The following is a 21,824-nucleotide window of genomic DNA, read 5'->3' on the forward strand; positions in this document are numbered from 1 at the left end:
CTATTATCAATGTAGTTTACCATTTCTTGTTGATCGTCCGTTTCTTTCATGCAACTCCAATTTTCATGTGACCCACCACACCCTTCACAAGCCATAACCGAGACTGTTTTTGTCATTTCTAATTTTTTTATTTTTGAAGAAAGGGCCTCGATTTGGGCTTGTAAAGAAGTGCTTTCGTCGACCTTATGGGCGCCCGGGGTGATAGACTTATTTCCCCGGGGAGTGTGCCATTGAAAATTGGTTTGAGCAATTTCCTCAATCTGATTATATATTTCGTGTGGGCGTCGATTACCTAAAAGTCCCCCGGAGCTAGAATCAAGTGTCTGCCTAATGTGTGGCAACAATCCATTGTAGAAAGTGGATACTTGTTGCCATATTGCGAGGCCGTGATGGGGACACTTGCGTAATAGCTCCTTGAACCTTTCCCAAGTTTCATATAAGGATTCCCCGTCCTCTTGTGAGTATGTATTAATTTCAGCCATTAATTTAGCAGTTTTAGCAAGAGGGAAATACTTATATAGAAATTTTTGGGCTAGTTCATCCCAGGTGTTTACCGATCCAGCTGGGAGGGTGTTGAGCCAAGCTTTCGCTCGGTCTTTTAGTGAGAATGGAAACATACGGAGGCGGATGGCGTCGTTTGATGTTCCATTGATCCGAAAGGTATCACATATTTCTAAGAAATTAGTTATATGTAGATGAGGATCCTCGTCCGCAAGCCCGTGGAAGGTTGCGGAGTTTTGGAGCATTTGTATCAAATGCGGTCGAAGTTCGAAGTTATTGGCTTCGACATTCGGAGCATTGATAGCGGCGCCTAGATTACCTACGGTGGGCCGTAGATAATCCATAAGGGTACGTTGGTCCGCCATTGGGGGTGGGTCACCCGAAACCTTCTCTTGGTTTTTGGCTTTTAACCTTTTTCTGAGAAAGCGTTTGGCTGATGAAACACTAGTTGTACCATTCCAAGAGCTGAAGATAGACGACAAATTGCAGTTTGTCGAAGAACCAATTGAAATTATGGATCGGGAAGTTAAAGTTCGTAAACACAGCCGTATACCGATTGTGAGAGTTCGTTGGAACTCAAGACGTGGTCCAGAGTTCACATGGGAACGCGAGGATCAGATGGAACTTAAGTATCCACATTTGTTCCCCAAAGACAAGGCAAAACCTAGCAAACCTAATGTTGATGCAACTAGTGAATTTCGGGACGAAATTCCCATTCAAGTTGGGGAGGATGTGACACCCCAGGAAAACCAGTGAACGATATAACTTACCTAGCTTCCTCAGTGAGTATGTATCAAATTTCGGGACGAAATTTCTTTTAAGTTGGGGATAATGTGTGATGTGCGTGAAGTGTGTTATATTTTTGATGAGTATTTAAGCCCCTTTTTACACTTTTAGCCAAGTTTTAAATTTATAAAACACGATATTTACTAACACTAAACACACATATGGGCAAGTGCACCCATCGTGGACGTAGTATAGTGTTGGTAAGATACCGAGGTCGTCCAAGGACACAAGAGCTTTTAATACCGGTTTATCCTCAACGTCTAACCAAATCAAAAAGTGAGAAAAATGTTTTAAACTAAGAAAAATAAAAACTAACTAAATGCTGAAAATAAAATAAAATAAAAACAGATAGACAAGATGAATCACTTGGATCCGACACGTGTATTAGTATAACCTTTGATTATTTTCGCACTTTTGCACTTGTTTAAGAGATTATCTTAGTTATTGTAGTAGGCCCCTCTTTTGAAGGCGACGTTACCCTCAACCCAGTAGTTTGAGTCAGCAAGGATACAATCCTAAAGGGTCGGATTATTGAAAGATAATGAATTAAGTTATTAATGCAAATTGTGGTAGGCCCCGCTTTTGGCGGTGACGTTACCCCCGGCTAAGTAGTCTGAGTCAGCAGGGATACAGTCCTAAATAGCCGGGTTATAGTATTAATAGTAGTTAACTTATGAGGGGGTCAAAGAGTTTGGATCCCCGCCATCCAATACCTATGGGCATTGAAGGAGATCCTACTAAATTTGACCCAGGTCCCAAGCAGGACCTCTAAACGCTGAACAAGGGCAAGACCCTTACCAAACCGTTCCCTTAACCCCCGACCAGGTAGCCAACATACCTCCATATAGACCGTGGAGATATGAATGGTGAAAATCTTTTATTTTATATAGACAGTAAAATAATGCCAAGACACCACGGACAAACGATAAGGAAAGATCACCTTCAACATAAGTAACTAGTTATTAAAGTCATTAATACAAAACCAAATAAAAAGTGCAAAAGATTAAAAATAAAAAGTATTATACTAAACACTTGTCTTCACCAAGTGATGTAAGAGACTTAGGCAAACATGGCCTTGATTGTCAAGAACTCTTACTATCAATCTTGGATCCCGAGACGACTCACACACTCTACGATGGACAATGGATGATGGTGGTGGATGATGGTGTTATGGTGGTGGTGGGTGGTGGATGAAGTGTGAGAGAGGTGGTGTGCCAAGGGATGAGAGAGAATGAAGCCAAGCTCCTCTATTTATAGGCTGAACAAAAGGCTGGACACGGCCCCGTGTCCGCTGGACACGGCCCCGTGCCCGTCTGACATTCTCTCACTTCATTAATTGTAATTGCGAATTACAATTAATGCGCCTGCTGTACTTTCACCACGCCCCCGTGCTCGCTGGACACGGACCCGTGGTGGGCAATGGAAGCTTCTACTGGTTTGTCTTTTCTGCTGCTTCCTGGGCACGCCCCCGTGTTCGCTGGACACGGGGCGTGTTCAGACTCTGTTTCTTCTCCTTTGCCTTGGGAGGTGCCGTTGAGGGTCCGGGCAGTCCACTTTTGTTCCTTTTCTTGTATTTACGGTAGAATTAGTTGTCTTTTTGCTTCTTTTGTGATTTTGAGCTCATTTCATCCTGAAAATACAAAAGGAAGACAAAAACACTCTTTTTCCAACATTAGTACTTAAAAAGGGTTAGTTTTATGCCTTAATTGATGTGATTTATATGTTGCATTTTACACACATCAAATACCCCCACACTTGAACTTTTGCTTGTCCTCAAGCAAAACTCTTTAAATGTGGCTTACACTCCCAAATGGAATAGGTAGAAGAGAAAGTTTTTGGCTTGTCATAGAGTGTCGGGAATCCAAGGTCTTTGTAAGTTTTATTTTTATTTATTTACAATCCTATTCGTTATGATTTATTTTGAACGTTTCATAAGATAAATTACTTATTTGGGCATAGCATGCCTTATTAAAATTCCATTTATATACAAGTTCACATACCTCACGGGAGATCACTCAACACTCGGCCGAAGGTGTATATTTTAGTGAATCACTCGAGAGCGGCACGGAACTTACGCCTTCCATAGGCTTGCCAAGCAATCAATCCTCCTCCTTTTTAACTTTTTACCTTTGTAAATATCAAGAGGACTTTTGGGGTGAAGGGTTAGGCTTGGGTTAAAGGTGGGTGGTTGGTTAGTGGTTAGTAAAAAGGGCGAAAATCGTAACAAGCGTCGGTTTTCGTGAAGTATCTTGTTTTTAGTGACTTTTTATTTTGAAGTATTTCTCCAAACAAGCTTTTATAGCTTTTGTTTGTTTTTGACTTCATCATCATTTTTTTTTTTTTTGATCGTCACATAAAAAGGTGAGTTTACGAAAAAGCGAGCTTGTTACTAAAATAAAGGGTGAAAAAAATAAAAAGGTTTTTGGTGGGTAAAAAGGGTTTTGGGGTAATGAAATGAAAGGTTTAGGCTCAAAGGGGCTATCTAGGGGGATTTTGGGTAGGTAAAAAAAATGAAAAATAATGGTTTTGAAAAAATGGTTAGTCCTAATGCCTCCATCATTTACTTACTTGGGTTTAAGTTGGTAAGGACCGGGAATGTATCGTCGTGGCAAGTTCTAGATTTGTAAGAACCGAGCGGCTATTCACACAAGAAACGAAAAAAATGAGCATTTTTACGCCTTTCGCCCTTTTCTACTAACCACTAACCCAACCACCTACCTTTAACCCAAGCCTAACCCTTCACCCCAAAAGTCCTCTTGATATTTACAAAGGTATATAGTTAAAAAGGAGGAAGATTGATTGCTTGGCAAGCTTATGGTAGGAGTAAGTTCCATGCCGCTCTCGAGTGTTTTACTAAAATACACATTCGGCCGTGTGTTGAGTGATCCCCCGTGAGGTATGTGAACTTGTATATATATGGAATTTTTAAAAAAAAAGGCATGTTATGCCCTAATAAGTAATTTATCTTATGTAGTGTTTTAAATAAATCATGACGAATAGGATTGTAAATACATAAAAATAAAACTTAATAAAGAATATTGGAAATCCCGACACTCTATGACAAGCCCAAAAACCTTCTCTTCTACCCGTTCCATTTGGTAGTGTAAACCACATTATAAAGAGTTTTGCTTGAGGACAAGCAAAGATTCAAGTGTGGGGGTATTTGATGTGCGTAAAATGCAACATATAAATTACATCAAATGTGGCATAAAACTAACCCTTTTTTTAGTACTAATGTTGGAAAAAGTGTATTTTTGTCTTCCTTTTGTATTTTCAGGATTAAATGAGCTCAAATGAACAAAAGAAGCAAAAAGGCAGCTAAATCTAATATGTGAACTATTATGATAATGAATGTTAGGTTGTTATATGCTATGTGATTGTATATTTGTTACATGAACCGAATCGCACAACCATCCCTCGATCGCACAAGCCATTTGGGCCGTATGCTTCGTAACCGAAACCCATAAGGGCGGCCCATTGAGGGGTTCGGCCCACTCACCCTTTTACGCATAACACATGAGATGGTTGTAACTATCTCACACTTTTTACCAAACATCATTACACACACAAACCCTAGTTTTCTCTCTTTCTCTCTCAACTCGACGGCAACCACCTCCACCTCCCTCGAAGCTCTTGTCTTGGCCGATCCCTTTCTCCTCTCAATACGGTTAGTGCTCAGTGTATTGTTAATTATATGTTTATAATATTAGCGATTTGCATGATAATCTAGGAGTCTTGTTAACATGGTGAACTATGATGTAAATTGGTAATGTTCTTGTTAATCGGCTTTCATGTATGTGTTTTATCCGTATGGTTTGATCCTAGCGTTCATAAAATCGGCTTGTTTATGTGTATTAGAAAATTGTACATGATAATCGGATTTCACACTAAAGAACTAGATTCGAATGCTTGTTAATCGGCTGCATGAAACCAGATTGTTACATGGCCAAGATTGAAGTATCATGAGATGATTGAAACCTTTAAATGAGTATGTTTAGGTGTTTTGAATGATTGTTCATGATTATCGATTATCTAGGGTTCATGAGAGTTCATATAGATTAAAGGATAGTTGCCTTGTTTGATCGATTCTATGCTAAACGAATGGCTGGAAACTTGTTGATTGACATATGTTAAATTGGAAACAATGTAACTAATTTCGTGAATTAAGGAAACTTGAAAATGATTGCATGAAATTCGCACAAGACCCCCATCACACAAGACTAGTCACTCGCACAAGAGTCCTTGGTCGCACAAGGACCCGAAACACACAAGTTGTTGTTCGCACAAGCTCACTGATCGCACAAGAATTAACGAATCGCACAAGCTATCGGGTTTGTTTAACTGTTGGGCCGGGGGACATGTTGGGTTGGGCTGGTCGGATCGCACAACCCAAATGGAACGCACAAGGCTTAGGCATTTTGATTGGGCCGTGTTTATGCTTGGATTGTTATTGGGCTTCTTGTTATTTTCGGGCCGGATGTTCAGCTGAATCGCACAACATGATGTGGGTCTCACAAGGCCGTGCCGACCACACAACATGTTGGGCCGACTATCTTGTGGGCTCAGACTTTCAAATCGCACAAGTGGAATGCATTGCTTGACTGTTAACGTGTTGCCATGATCTATACGTGTTTGTAACATGTTAACTCTGTGTAATTATACGTGCTTTACTTGAACCAAACCTGACTTGTATGGTAACCCTGTTAGGACGTGGTTGACCCCCCCTTAATTCAAGAACCTTTTGTGTATCTTACTGAGCAAACCAAGGTGAGTTCACTGCATTTCTCAAGCATGCGTCCCGGTGGTTTGGGACAACTAGTAAACATTGGAAGGGAACCTTGGGTAAACATTTAAATTAGGTTTTGATTATTGAACATGGAATCAATAATTATCTGGGTATCATTACCAATGCTTGGTTAGGGGCATTGGGGTCTGGACACTTCCAGGTTATTAAGGGGCACACTCCCCGGATACATATGGGCACACTCCCTAGGGTATCTAGCATGTTATGAGCAACATCGTATTGCAACGTTGAATCGCATTAACATACATCTGGTAACAAAACACGTTAACAAAACTTTGAACTCACCAGCGTCGTCTGACACACTTGTCTGCATGCTTGCAGGTCGTTAGATAACTTGACATGGACTTGCTATCTGGGAGTGATGGAGTGGTTATGGATCGAAACTCTTGGATGCTTAACCTATTATTATGAACTTATGATTTTGAACAATGAACTGACAATTTACATTATGCTTCCGCTGGATATTTAGATTGGTTTGAAATCTAAGTTGTTGAGAATTACTTATTATGAAATGGAATGTTTGTTCACATATTTATTACTGGTTCAATGTGATTGGTGGCTCGGACTCTGATGCGTAACACGTCTCGCGGAGTTCCCGCAGGTGGTATTTTGGGGGTGTTACATTGGAAATCCCGACACTCTATGACAAGCCCAAAAACCTTCTCTTCTACACGTTCCATTTGGTAGTGTAAACCACATTATAAAGAGTTTTGCTTGAGGACAAGCAAAGATTCAAGTGTGGGGGTATTTGATGTGCGTAAAATGCAACATATAAATTACATCAAATGTGGCATAAAACTAACCCTTTTTTAGTACTAATGTTGGAAAAAGTGTATTTTTGTCTTCCTTTTGTATTTTCAGGATTAAATGAGCTCAAATGAACAAAAGAAGCAAAAAGGCAGCTAAATCTAATATAAATACAAGAAAAGGAACAAATGTGGCATGCCCGATCCCCCGACAGCATCTTCCTAAGCAAAGACAAGAGAACAGAAGGCTGAACACGCCCCGTGCTCAAACAGCACGGGGGCATGCCCAAGTGTCTGTAGAAAAGACAAAGTTGTAGAAGCTTCTATCACCCACCACGGGGGCGTGCCCACCGGACACAGGGCCGTGGTCAACTCTAAGATTCGCAGAATCTAGGAAAATCTTGATAGTATAGATACGCTTCTGCACACGGGGTCGTGCCCAGCGGACACGGGGGCGTGGTCAACTAATGCAAACAAACTGCAATTAATGAAGAAAGAGAAGATGGGTGAACACGGGGCCGTGCCCAATGGACACGGGGCCATGCACAATGGACATGGGGTCGTGTCCGGGCTTCTGTGCAGACTATAAATAGGGGTGCTTGGCTCATTTGTAAACCATCCCTTGGCACACCACCTCTCTCACACTTCACCCACCCACCACCACCATCACAACCCACATCCACCACCATCATCCATCATCCATCATAGAGTGTGTGAGTAGTCTCGGGATCCAAGATTGATCGTAAGAGTTCTTGACAATCAAAGGCCATGTTTGCCTAAGTCTCTTACATCACTTGGTGAAGACAATTGTCTAGTGTAATACTTTTTATTTTTAATCTTTTCACACTTTTTATTTGGTTATGTATTAATGACTTTAATAACTAGTTTCTTATGTTGAAGGTGAATCTTCCTTATCATTTGTCTGTGGTGTCTTGGCATTATTTTACTGTCTATATAAAATAAAACATTTTCACCATTCATATCTCCATGGAGATATGTTGGCTACCTGGTCGGGGGTTAAGGGAATGGTTTGGTAAGAGTCTTGCCTTGTTCAGTGTATAGATCCTGCAAGGACCTGGGTAAAATTTAGTAGGACCTCCTTCAATACCTACTGGTATTGGATGGCGGGGGTCCAAACTCTTTGATCCCCTCATATGTAAGCTACTATTAAAACTTTAACCCGGCTACTTAGGATTGTATCCCTGCTGACTCAGACTATCCAGCCGAGGGTAACGTCACCTTCAAAAGAGGGACCTACCACATTACGCATTAATAACTTAATTAATTATCTTTCAATAATCCAACCCTTTAGGATTGTATCCTTGCTTACTCAAACTACTGAGTTGAGGGTAACGTCACCTTCAAAAGAGGGGCCTACTACAATAACTAAGATAATCTCTTAAAAAGTGCAAAAGTGCGGAAATAATCAAAGGTTACACTAAACACGAGTCGGATCCATGTGATTCATCTTGTCTATCTGTTTTATTTTTATTTTTATTTTCAGCATTTTTTAGTTTTTATTTTCTAGTTTAAAACCCTTTTCTCTAAAACTTTTGATTTGATTAGACGTTGAGGATAAACCGGTACTAAAAGCTCTTGTGTCCTTGGACGACCTCGGTATCTTACCAACACTATACTACGCTCATGATGGGTGCACTTTCCCATATGTGTGTTTGGTGTTAGTAAAATATCGTGTTTTATAAATTTAAAACTTGACTAACGTGTAAAAAGGGCTAAAAATATATATAAAAATATACGACACCACACGCGCATCAATAGTCATCTTCCATTAAAATTTTGTACGTGCACATGGAAGGATTTATTCGTTTTATATCTACAACCTTCCATGCGATCGCGTTTTTGTGTTTTTTCAAAAGCGTAAGTAATTTTTCTTTTTCTACACTAGTTAATTTTGAAAAAATAATTACAGGTAACTTACCATGCTTGTCTAGAAAAGCATATTCCAAACCTTTTGAGAGTTCTTTTAGCTCAAGTGGTGGGTCTTTAGGAAACTCTTTATTCATTTGCTCTTTATTTTGGTCAAGAACTAAAAAGGTTTGTTCAATGGCGTCCTCCTCTTCGACAAGTTGGCCGATTTCGTTCTCCATATCAGGTGGTTCAACTTCGTCTTCAATTAAGGGATCGTCGTTGCCGATTGGATATTTCATTGATTGTTCAAGATTAATATACCTTTTGTCGGCCCCTAATTGAATTGGTAGGTTGTTTTGCTTTCGATTGATCAATGCTTGATGGGTTTTCACAAAAGGTTGTCCCAACACAAGTGGAGCATCATCAAGAATGACTAAGTCGGTTGGGACCACCGTTTGGTTTGTTTGCATTAACACATCCTCAACTACTCCCATAGATTTTATTACCTTCCGATTAGAAAGAAAAATGGGGATTTGAAGTGGAGAGAAATCACTAATACATAATTTTTCGAAAATGTAGTTAGGCATTATATTAACACAAGGATCCTTATCAATTGTAATATTATTAATAAAGGTGTTTTGAAAGAAACATGGAACCAATGTAATGTTAATTTCAAATTGCTCATCTTTTATTAGCGTAGTTTGATCATATATTAATTTAATGCTAACCATTTCGTCAATTTTAGTGTTAGTGTTTAACTCTTTTAAAAACTTAGCATGAGTAGGTACCAAACAATGATTTTCGAAAGAAGGTGGCAAAAGGTGAATTTCTTGAAAAATTGACTCTTTTTTGAAAATTATTGTTTTCAGACTTACCTCTTTCGTCGTTTGGTTCATGCTTTGGTTTTTCACTTAGTTGTTCTTCCATTTATACTTCTTCAACTATCACTTCCTTAGTACAAATAGCCTCTTTCCCTTCGCAGGATTCTTTTATTAAGCCTTCAAGATTTTTGAGACTTTGTATAAGGCTTTCGGCTTCGGGATGATAATTGGTGGTTCGTGAAAGTTAGAGGGATAAGTGTCCCAATCAAAGCTTGATTTTGGAAGTTCAAACATTGGTTCCTCATAGTAATCGTATGAGGTGGATGGTTGGAAAATGTCACAATATTGCACCGAGTGAGGATTACCACAAATGGAACATTATTATTCCTCGTAATCATCCTCTATGTAGTAGTGAGTGTAACCTCCTGAGTATTGATCCATGAGAAATCAGTCAGCAGATTACAGAGTCTCGAGTCTCGGGACCAGAAAACAAAATTAAAAAGCTGAAACAGAAGCTCACCACGGCCCCGTGGTCAGCAGACACAGCCCCGTGGTCAAATTCTGTATCTGGGCGCTTGAAATTTGTTATTGGTTATGTGCAGCACGGGGGCATGTCCAATAGGCACGGCCCCGTGTTCAGCTTACTGTTATGCTAAAAAATCCTAAAAATTGAAAAACAAGCGCGCAGTTTTGAAAATGTTTTGAAAAATGATTAGGCCGTCGATTTTAAACTTTCTTAAAACCCTTGTGTCCCCAGCAACGGCGCCAAAAACTTGGTGTGCGTATAGCGTGATATGATTTTATTAATATTTTAAGCCCGTTTTACGCATTAGTCAAATTTTAAATTTATAAAACACGATATTGTACTAACACTAAACACACACTTGGGCAAGTGCACCCATCGCGAGCGTAGTATAGTGTTGGTAAGATACCGAGGTTGTCCAAGGACACAAGAGCTTTTAGTAACGGTTTATCGTCAACGTTTAATCAATCTAAATTTTTGAAAAGAGTTTTTTTAAACATGAAAATAAAATCTAAAAATTAAAAGATAAATAAAATAAAAAACAAATAGACAAGATAAAATCACTTGGATCCAACTCATCTTTAATGTACCCTTTGATGATTTTCGCACTTTCGGACTTTTTAAGCGATTATCTTAGTTATACTAGTAGGCCCCTCTTTTGAAGGTGACGTTACCCTCAACCCAGTGGTTTGAGTCAGCAAGGATACAATCCCAAAGGGTCGGAATATTGAAAGACAATTAAGTAAGTTATTAATGCAAAAAATGGTAGGCCCCTCTTTTGAAGGTGACGTTACCCTCGGCTAAGTGGTTTAAGTCAGCAAGGATACAATCCCAAAAAGCCGGTTTAAAGTTTAAATAGTAGTTTACATATGAGGGATTCAAGCTATTCGCACCCCCCCCCCTGCCATCCAATACCTTTGGGGCATTGAAGGAGGTCTTAGTAAGCTTGAACCAAGTCCTCGCAGGATCTATACACTGAACGAGACAAGAACTTTACCAAACCACACTCCTAACCCCCTTCCAGGTAGTTAACGCGCTTATATAGACCGTAAAGAAACGAATGAGTAAATCAATGACATCATGAAGAAATGGTAAAGAAAATTCACTTTCAACATAAGAAACTAGTTATTAAAGTCATTAATACATACCCAATTAAAAAGTGCCGAAAGATTAAAAATCAAAAGTAATACGTTAAAGACTTGTCTTCACCAAGTGATGTAAGAGTTTAGCCAAGCATAGTCTTTGATTGACAAGAACTCTTACGATCAATCTTGGATCCCGAGACTACTACACACTCTAAAGATGATAGATGGATGATGGTGGTGGGTGTTGGTGTTGTAGTGGTGGTGGAGTGGTGGCAAAGTGGGAGAGAAGTGGTTTGCCAAGGGATGCTACGAGGAGTCGGGCATGTCACGTTATTCCTTCTTCTTGTATTTTATGTTGGTTTTGGCTGCTTATTTGTTCCTTTTGTTCTTTAAGCTCATTTGGTCCTGTAAATTCAAAAGGAATAAAGAAACGCGTTTTTTCCAATATTAGTACTAAAAAGGGTTGGTTTTATGTCTCTATTGATGTAATTTATATGTTGCATTTTGTACACATCATCTAACTATATATCTTACCTTTTAATAATACATTTTTATTTGCCAAAAAACACATTAATCCCACCTTTTTATAATACATGTATTGTTTAAAATAACAAATGATAAGGCTCTAATGTCTGTCATCACAAATTATATGTACTATCTCAAAGAAACAAAGAAAAAACATAACTGGATTAATACAAAAATTAAGACGTTACATTTGCTTTTTACTATCAATTCAATGTCATCTAATGACGAAACATATGGAGGTACCAAAACCGGTGCCATGAACAACATTTAAATCACTGTTGGGTGGAACGGCTTTTATTTCCGGTTCTGCCCCTAAAAAAAGAGGGTAGAGAAATAAGCCAAAAAATCTGTAGTAAAATATCTAGTGAATGTTGATAACATCATAAAAGAAATTTAAAATTAATAGATGTGGAATAAAAGTTAGTACTTCCAAATAATTATACATCTTAGTAACCAACCCCAAATTGATGAACTTTCTTTTGTATGCATTGCAGCGTTCATGATCTCCATTACTTACTGATGATCGACCATAGAATCTGATGCATAAAAAGTGGTTTGTTTTAGTGTTTATTTAGGATCGAAGCAACATGAGTTCTTAAGAATAAGAAACTCACTTCAGTTTTCTACCGAGCTGGTGACGGATGAATCGGATAAGGGCCACGGCAGTAGCGCGGGGGTTAATTAACATGTATATGTGAAGGTTTGAGAGAGCGGTCATAACTTGATATTGGGACTCATGTGGTCGTATATGGAATATATGGAATATGTAAATATACATCTGAAGGTTCAAATGATTTTATAAGTCATAGGTTGGGGTTATTAACACCATAATGAGAAATGATGGTGGCCTTAAGACTAACTCATAATGACTCATGACGGTTGATTGGCTTATAAGGTAATATAGATTATAGATAGTATAGATATAATCCATATAAATCTATTTATTATATTTATACATACTATTAAATTATGAAAATCCTAAAGGTTGCATGTCTAACCTTTAATTTAATCAATTAATTCCTTTAATTATTATAAAACTTTTATTGAGTTCCTTAATTTAATTCAATTAATGGAAGACATAAGTGAGCATGGATTCCAAAGATGAAATGTCTAGATTGCCCTCATAGTGTCTTAAAACTTTGGAGAATGTCCAAGTTTCCCCCCTCAAAAATGGATTGCTTCATTTGTACATGGTGCTTCAAGATTTGTACCTATGGCAAAATTACGAAAAGGGTAGAAAACCCAGTTCTCTTAATAAGGTATTATAGATTATAGATATAGATAAATGTGTAGTTACGTATATAATCACTCAATGGTAAGTCATCTTCAGAGCGTTAACATAGGGCAAATTCTAACAGACTTTAACTAGCAAAACATTTCTCGAATCTATAAATAATTTAAAATATTTGAAGTTTAAATTTAAAATATAGACATGTTTTTTAGAATAGATGGCTTGGTGGATTTATATTAGGGGTATTTTCATTCTAATATGACCGGTCAGAAAAAAAAATTCCAGACCGGTTTCTCGTCTGTCCGGATTTCTTTTATAAATGGCCTTCGGTATGTGTGAGAGCCTTGTCTCCTCGGCATTCTGATCACTGTCCTATCATTCTGGAGACGGTGGATTTAAAATTCGGTCCTCGTCCGTTTCGGGTGTACAATTCTTGGATAGGGAAACCGGGGTTTGAGGAAACAGTGAAGGCGGCAGTGGAGGGTTTCCAGCCTTTTGATCCCCCGGATTTGTGTCTTACTTCTAAATTTGCTTGCATCAGATCAAGCCCTGAAGAATTGGAGAGATGATTTTTTGTCCAAAGAGAATGAAACAGAAAAATTGGCTTTGACGGAATTGGAGGAGATAGAGATAGAAATGGAATCGAGGGATTTATCAGAAGAGGAAGAGTGGTCGATGGCGGAGAATAGAAAAATTCTGAAAGACATTGAAGATAGGAAGAATTTGGACATTAAACAAAGAGCGCGGATTAAGTGGGTTGTTGACAGAGATGAGAATTCCAAATTTTTTCACGCTTTTGTTAATAATAGGAAAGCATCGAATATCATACACGGCCTTACAATTGACGGGGAATGGTGCAGTAAACCGGTCAAGATTAAGAAACAGGTATTTGCCTTCTTCCGAGATAAATTCAACGATCCTATTCAGATCAGGCCGAATCTTCATTGTCACAACATAAAAAGGATTTCGGATGACGAGTCTTGTATGCTATTAGAGCCTTTCTCTGAGCTAGAGATAAAAAAACGCCGTTTTTGAATGTGGAGACGATCAGTCGCCGGGTCCCGACGGGTTTAACTTTAGATTCATAAAGTATTTCTAGGAGGATTTCAAAGATGATTTCTCGAGGATTTTCTCCTGGTTTCACAATAATGGTACGATTAGCGATGGTAGTGGGGCGTCTTTCATTGCTCTAATCACCAAAATTCATGATCCGATTTCGCTAAACAATTATAGGCCAATTAATTTGGTTGGGGTCATTAGTAAGACGATCTCAAAAGTTTTGGCCAATCGAATAAGGAAAGTATTGGATGGAGTGATCTCCGATTCGCAGTCAGCATTCCTTAAAGGTAGATTCATCTTAGAGGGTCCTCTCATTGTTAACGAGATTATCTCATGGATTAAGAAAAGGAAGTCGAAAGCGTTTTTTTCTCAAAAAAGATTTCGAAAAGGCCTACGATAACGTGAATTGGAGGTTCGTGATTAATATGCTTTGTCAAATGGGATTCCCTCAAAAGTGGTGTGATTGGATAATGGGTGTTCTCTCCTCCGCGAGTTCCTCGGTCTTGGTGAACGGGGCTCCGACTTTTAAGGTTAAATGTTAGAAAGGTATGAGACAAGGAGATACGCTTTCACCTTTCCTTTTCTTGATTGTTATGGAGGCTTTATCTTGTATGCTAAATAGTGCTAAAGAGGCGGGGGTGATTAAAGGCATTGTTACTCCTAATAATGGGCCCGTCATTAGTCATCTCTTGTATGCGGACGACGCCATCGTTATGGGGGAATGGTCTAAAAGTGAAATAGTAAATATTGTGCGGATTCTTAGGTGTTTCTATATTTGCTCGGGCCTCAAGATTAACATCGATAAATCCAATTTATATGGCATCGGTGTTGGAATGGAAGATATTGGGGAAATGGCTAACGAAGTGGGTTGTAAGCCGGAATCGCCTCCTTTCAAATACCTTGGCTTAAAGGTGGGAGCTAATATGAATCGGATTATCAACTGGCAACCGGTGTATGACACGTCCCGTGCCTGTCTTAATAAATGGAAGTCTCATCTTTTATCCATTGGGGGAAGGGTGGTCATCATCAAGTCGGTCATGGAAAGTCTCCCAAATTATTATTTTTCGCTTTACAAAGCCCTGAAAAAAGTGATTATGGATTTGGAAGCAATGATTAAAAAGTTTTTATGGGGAGGTTCCATTGAGGAAAGGAAGATGCATTGGGTGGCGTGGGATCGGGTTGCTTGTCATAAAAAGGATGGTGGTTTAGGTTTGAACAAACTCTATGAGGTTAATATGTCTCTTTTATCTAAGTGGGGATGGCGCTATAAATCTGAGGATAATAACTTGTGGAAAAGAATTATTGATGCCCTTCATTTTTGTCGGGTCGATTGGTAATGCATTCCCTTCAAGAAGTCTCTTAACGGTGTTTGGAATAATATTGCCAAGGTGTTTATTAACACTAAGGCAAATGGGTTACCCCTTCAGAACTTCCTGAAAGGAGAGGTTGGAGACGGCAATAAAATTTCTTTCTGGCTCGACGTCTGGATCACAGACGAGCCGCTCAAACAGAAGTTCCCGAATTTGTTCAGAATTGAAGCAGAGAAGAGATGTCTAGTCTCGAATCGGATAAGAAGAAACGGTGCTGATCTCGAGTATTTTTGGAACCGGAAGTCGCCGTTGTCTGACTCGGAGCTCATATCGAACTTTCAGCAACTTCGTGACATTTTGGTATCGGCCCAGATATCAGATAGTGGAGATAAATGGAAATGGACTTTCGATTCGGATGGAGAATTTTTTGTCAAAAGTGTGAAAAGGCTTCTCTATTCGGACATCCCGAGAGGTAACAACTATTCATTTTATTGGTGTAAATGGCTCCCCGCAAAGTGTAATATCCTCGCGTGGAGACTAGGAATGGATCGAATTGCTACCGCTATTGCTTTAAGGAATAGAAATGTTCAAGTCGGTGATACTACGTGTCGGTTGTGTCAATCGGAAGAAGAAACAACTGAACATTTGTTCTCTGCTTGTATCATGGCGTCAAACGTGTGGAATGGCATTAGCTTGTGGTGTAAAATCCCTAACATCTTCGCTTTTGATGTTAAGGATCTTTTTTGCATTCTCAAGGATCTCGGGGCTTCGGAAAGGAAGGCAGAAGAGGTCCAAGGTATTATTATGATTGCTTGTTGGAGTTTGTGGCGTGCTAGAAACAACTTGGTTTTCTCTAATACCCCGGTTAGGATAGACAAAATTCTTAGTGAAGTGAAAGCGATTGGGTTTCTTTGGTTTGTTAATAGGTCCAAACACAAAGCGATAGATTGGGGGGAGTGGTGCTCTTTTGTAAATATGTAATTTTTTGTTGTTGTGTTCGGCTGGCCCGGTTTGGTGTTAATGAAGTTTACTTTTCAAAAAAAAAAACCACTGGCATTAGATAGGTTACTTAAGGCCAAAATATGACTTTAACTTCATGCCTTTGATGCTTTTAGCATACAAAGAGGATTAACCAACCATCCCTATACCTTTCACTAACAAGAACAATGAATGTAATCTGTTCTCACAACTTAATTCTCCAACTAAACAAACACTAATTACCCAAAAAGCAACCTCCTTTCAACACTTCATTTAAATCCCATTCCTGAAAGATGTTCAAATCATCATGTAGATAACTGCAAATGCCATCAACATCACAATCTTCAGCTTCAATGATTCTTGGATGCTCAAAGCAGCTGACGGGGATCTTTGTGGCCTGAAAAGCAAACATATGTTAATCTCTAGTGCTTATTATTAAATCAACAATAAGTGAACATATACATAGCAAGTGTTTAAGAGATCATACTTCTGAAAGTGGGCAAGAGCGCCGCAAAACAAGACATTATCAGGTGGCGCATCTTCGGCTTTCTGGTCATCATCTTCAGGATCAATGATTTTCATATAAGTTTCTTGACCTAAATACCATCTGTCAAGATTTACTGTCCGAAGATTCCATACTCCAACATTATCGAGATAAACAAGTATTGCTGTCCATCCTCCAGGGAAAACCTATAAAGGTCAACAGATAGATATTAATGAAAATATATAGTTGGAGGTGCACATTTGACCCATTTGCCCGTGAACGGGTCGATTTCGGGGTAACATAAAAACGAAAAAAAGGGTTGAAAGCTAAAGAGTTATTTTTAAAGGATATAATAGAACTTTCTCAAGCTGCTGTTATTCAATAAATAATTTAGAGTAAAGTACCAGGATGGTCCCTATGGTTAACCAAAATTTTGGATTTGGTCTCCAGTTTTTCAAAAGTACATGGATGATCCCTGTGGTTTGCACTTTGTAACGCATTTAGTCCCAGCTAACAATCCAAGTTAGAGACTAAATGTGTTACAAAGTGCAAACCACAGAGAGCATCCATGTTCGTTTTGGCAAAAGTTGGGGACTAAATGTGTTACAAAGTGCAAACCACAAGACCGTCCGTGTAATTTTGAAAAGCTAGGGGACCAAATCCAAAATTTTGGTCAACCACAGGAACCATCATACTTTACTCAATAATTTAATAATTAAAGTAAAACTATAGCTTCGGTACTCATATTTAGGCATTTAAAGATAAAAAGTTGAACCAAAGTGTTACAGGTCAACCCAATCCGACCCAACTTAACTCATTAGGTTACATCTACATGCCACGTTAAAAAAAAGGAACCTGAGTAGTGGAGCGTGCTATTGCATCCCAACGGTTATAAGAACCCCTGCTATTTTCCGTCCATTCTCCATACGCCATCCTAATAAATATCAATGCATCATCAACTTTACATCATTCGGAACAAATATAAGTGTAGGATGATATGTATTAACAACATATATACCCGACGACAAAAAACGAATAGCCATCCATATGAAAGCTTTGAACTACAGTATCGTTGTTCTCCAATACGATCTCTACAAACCCTTTGAAAGTAGCATTGATAAGAGATCTGTCCACTGTAGGAGGTCGGTTCATGGGCGTATTTGGGAAATCAAGTTTGTAGGATCCTTTGAGTTTATAATTGTCTGCAAGTCCCACGGGGGTATTGGGATTCACAAATGAAATTCCATTATACGTAGCCCGAAGTTTCCCGTCAATTGTGATTGGTGGAACGTTCCGTAACACGTACACATCTGTCACGTTAATTGAACCGTAACGAAAAGAGCCTTGCGGGTTTGGGCGGGCTCCACTTGCAGTGTTGTTCATCCTAATAGACAACAGATATCGGTAATTTTAATATCATGCAGAATTTATATATATATAACAATTCAACACTTAACAATTCAGTATACTCTCCTACCATTATTATCAAATCAACCTTTTGCAACTTGCAAAACACTAACAATTGTAGCAAGTAGGAACTCATTAAGACTTAAAAACACTAACAGTTAATAATTAAGACTTAAAACACTAATAGCAGCAGTAAGAAGAAAGACAAATGGTAGAACTAAGAAGAAAGGTACTGATATCGGGAAAATCGATGATATATCAGTCAAATATCGCCGATAATATTGGTACAGATATTTTACATGGGGACCGATAACTGATATATCAGTGATATATCACCAATATCAACTGCATAGGATGATAGACAAACAAAGTTTTTTCACAAATAACTTGTAAAATATTTTTATTATATATAGTCAGAATACTTTAACAATAATAAGAATGTTTATTTTAATCATTTAATGTATAATTTAACCAAAATAATCATATTTGTCAAACAATCCACCAACTACTGATCTGATTATTACAAATACAAACAACAAAAGCCCATCCAATCACTATCTCATGCAACACGTCTTTTTTTGTTTTATATTATGATTACCTATATAGATGGATCAATTTTAAAAAGCAAAATCAAAATACCCTCCAAAAAGAAAAAAATAAATAAATATACCTAATGGACATAGCTTGATTAACAGCAAACGAATTGTCGTTTACGTCATTTGGAGGATCAGGAAGAGGACCGGAAGCCCGTCCTTTAGAATTTGAATAGTGCAAAATAGCGACGCCTGTAACTCGTTGCCATTCTGATTGGTTTACGAATCTAGCACTTGCAACAATGTAGTAGTCGCTACTTGCGTTTTGATCCATCGTTACCAAAAAGGAATATGATTGCCCAACATGAATATCCAAACTCGTATAATTTTGTTGCGATGTATAATGTCCCTCTGCTTCTGCTAGAAGTAAATTGTGACTCTGAATCCTAAAATTTAAACAAGTTGATACTCCAACATTGATCACACGAATTCGATAAGTTTTCCCTGCAATTATCATTCGAATGTTAGAGATGCACAATATTTTAAACTAAAGTAATCAGAAAAAGAAAAACCTTCTGAAAAGAAAACTCTATAACCGGGACTAGGGGTGTGGATTTCTGACACGGCCTAAAAACACAACACGAACCTAACACGAATTTTGCGGGTTTGGGTTTAGTCAAACAGGTTCGGGTCGGGTCAGTTTTCAGGTTGAACCCGCGAACCCGTTTACGTAAACGAGTCGGGTTTGTGCAACCCGATCGGGTTGGAGGGTTGACCTGTTTAACCGATTTATATTATATTTTGTTTTTTTACAACATGTTTTATGTCATAAATTAAATTTGGTGTGTATTTTATGCCATAATTATAACTTAAAAAGAGAAATTGACATAAGATTATATAATTAAAATGTAAATTGTATTATATGCATTTGTGTTTTTTAGTAAAATTTTGATTTTATTATATTAATTTGCGAAAAAATAAAAAAGTAGGGTTGAATGGGTCGTATTCGGGTCAACCCGCAAATATTCGGGCCATGTTCGGGTTCATATGTTTGACACAATTTTTGGGTTCAGGTCGGGTTCGGGTTTGTCTAAGTTTTTCGTGTTCGGGTCGAGTAACCCGCCAACCCGCGAACACGACCCGTTTAGCACCCCCTAAATTGGACTACCTTTGAGGTGCACAATATACTACTTGAATTCAAAAAAATAGAAAATATAGTTATATGGTTACCACATTGATACTTCCTTTGATAAAGCTTAGCAACGTATTCAAGTTAATATCAACATTAATATTACAAAATTCTTTCTTAGATAAACAAATCTTGAAAGTTTTAAGTGGCATTATTATATCAATAACCCGAATAACAAAATCTACCTGGATCAACATCAATTGTCTCATGCTCGATGCCATCTGGCACAGAAGAATTATATTTAAACGGTCCCCTGCCATTAATAAGAACGCCATCTGGCATACCAAGTTCCTTCCCAGCATCAAGTGAAGCTCTCAAATCCTTAATAAAAAAAATATTCACCATATATTAGACAAAAAATGAAAAATTTGTTCTAACTTCTAATTACTAATAAAGTATGAAATCAGATATAGACAGAACAGAAACCTTATGATCACGAGTATACCAATCGCCAATGGTAATGACAATATCGCCATCAGGGGTATTAAACGGAAGTGAGATAACCTTACGGTTTGTGATTATAAACCCACCAAAACCACCAGCAGCCCGTTGAAAATTGATAGACGGGACATAATAATAGCTACCGATTTGATCTTTGACTTGGAACTGGTATGTCCAATTCCAATGTGCGGGAATAGGACAATTGGTGCCGAGCACACCGTCTTGCCACGAGCCTCGTCTCATCTCTATTCCAGGCCTAAATAACAACACTTTAAAAATTTAGAAATGTAGAGTAACGTGCTAAAAAACTATTAACACACACTTTGTTTTCGTATTGAATGTAATTGACTTAAATAGTACCATGTGATAAGGAGGCTTTCATCCAAGTTGTTCTTGACATTGACAACCACATTGTAATTGGTTGTAACATTTAGCGTTGGCCCGGGAAAATTTCTGTTCACAGCGATAACCTGTAGTTGAAGTTTAAAAGAGACAAGTGTTAAATATGCAAAAACCCTAGAACATGTAAAACAATATTAATTGGGGGAAAACAGAGAACATAAATCGGAAACAACATACAACCAAATTTCCAAACAAAGCCCTAGTAAAGAGTTCTACCCTCGTTCAGGTTTAAAAACTTCTAGTGTAGAGTAACATTGAAATCTTGATGATGTAATGTAACTAAAGCCCTTAAACCCTAGAACATCTAACACAATATTAATGGAATAAAAAAAACCTCAAACAGAAATCAGGAACAAAATACAACCATAATATCCAAACAAGACCCTAGTAAAGATTTCTAAATCTACCCTCTTTTACAGTCTAAAATCTCTTCTAATACAACTCCCCGTAGATAACTAATCACACACCAACACAAAACAACCAAAAGAAACAAACACATTCATTCAGGCATTTCATCGAACACTTGCAACACACACTATACAACAAACAAATTCATTCAGCACATGAGTAGATATGAAATCGACCTGTTGAGGAACACCAAGTGGAGAAGCAGTCACATAAGAAAACTCAAGATCGAAATGTGCAAACGGGTCAGCAGCAGAACAAAACCCACAACGCATCAAACAAATGCCGACAAAGCAGTAGAAATTTAGCCCAAATAATGCCATCTTTGAGGTGATTTGTAGTCGATTTTCAGTGGGTTTTGAGGGTTCTTCACATCATCGGAGAAAAAGATTCTGATTTGAAATCAAAAGTTGAAAGTTTTGTGTGTGTGTTTTGTTTGGAGAGCGGCAAATGATTGAGTGTGTGTTTGCTTTGCCCTACGAGACCTGGTTCCATACTCATTTAAATGGCATCATATATGCGTTTTTTGAATTGGTCCCGGCTAAGCCGGTGAATGCTTTTCTGTTTAATGACTTTTGAATAATTTAATTTACTAAATGTAACATATTGTTGTTTATATCAATTTATTTATTATATAACGTTTACTTTTTTATTTTTTATATTTTAGATTTTAGATGTTACTTTAAAAAAATTATTATTATTTTTGCACACATTGTATGTTGTGG

At 38.1% G+C, this 21,824-nt stretch overlaps 1 protein-coding gene and 1 non-coding gene across 2 annotated transcripts; one reads left to right on the forward strand and one right to left on the reverse strand.

The window, feature by feature from the left end:
- The first annotated feature begins 381 nt into the window (after window positions 1-381).
- On the forward strand, window positions 382-488 carry LOC118488679. The gene has a single exon (XR_004885223.1). It is a non-coding gene; the product is annotated as a small nucleolar RNA R71 (small nucleolar RNA).
- Window positions 489-16,298: 15,810 nt separating this feature from the next.
- LOC110915225 (monocopper oxidase-like protein SKS1) lies at window positions 16,299-21,588 on the reverse strand. Its single transcript, XM_022159887.2, has 9 exons — window positions 21,279-21,588; window positions 20,653-20,762; window positions 20,278-20,548; window positions 20,037-20,172; window positions 18,800-19,166; window positions 17,741-18,106; window positions 17,578-17,656; window positions 16,726-16,928; window positions 16,299-16,635 (listed from the first exon to the last, which is right to left on the reverse strand). Exons 1-9 carry the CDS (start codon window positions 21,420-21,422, stop codon window positions 16,536-16,538), a joined length of 1,776 nt encoding a protein of 591 aa, XP_022015579.1. The 5' UTR covers window positions 21,423-21,588; the 3' UTR covers window positions 16,299-16,535.
- Window positions 21,589-21,824: the final 236 nt, after the last annotated feature.

The sequence above is a fragment of the Helianthus annuus genome, chromosome 16 (assembly GCF_002127325.2).
Source record: "Helianthus annuus cultivar XRQ/B chromosome 16, HanXRQr2.0-SUNRISE, whole genome shotgun sequence".
Lineage (NCBI taxonomy): Eukaryota > Viridiplantae > Streptophyta > Magnoliopsida > Asterales > Asteraceae > Helianthus > Helianthus annuus.

What these genes read in the sequence shown, in the direction of transcription:
- LOC110915225 (XM_022159887.2), bottom strand. Translation starts at nt 21,422, where the DNA reads ATGGCATTATTTGGGCTAAATTTCTACTGCTTTGTCGGCATTTGTTTG. An exon ending in CACTTGGTGTTCCTCAACAG is followed by an intron (nt 20,763 to 21,278) that starts GTCGATTTCATA and finishes CTTCAACTACAG; the next exon opens with GTTATCGCTGTGAACAGAAA. An exon ending in GAAAGCCTCCTTATCACATG is followed by an intron (nt 20,549 to 20,652) that starts GTACTATTTAAG and finishes GTTGTTATTTAG; the next exon opens with GCCTGGAATAGAGATGAGAC.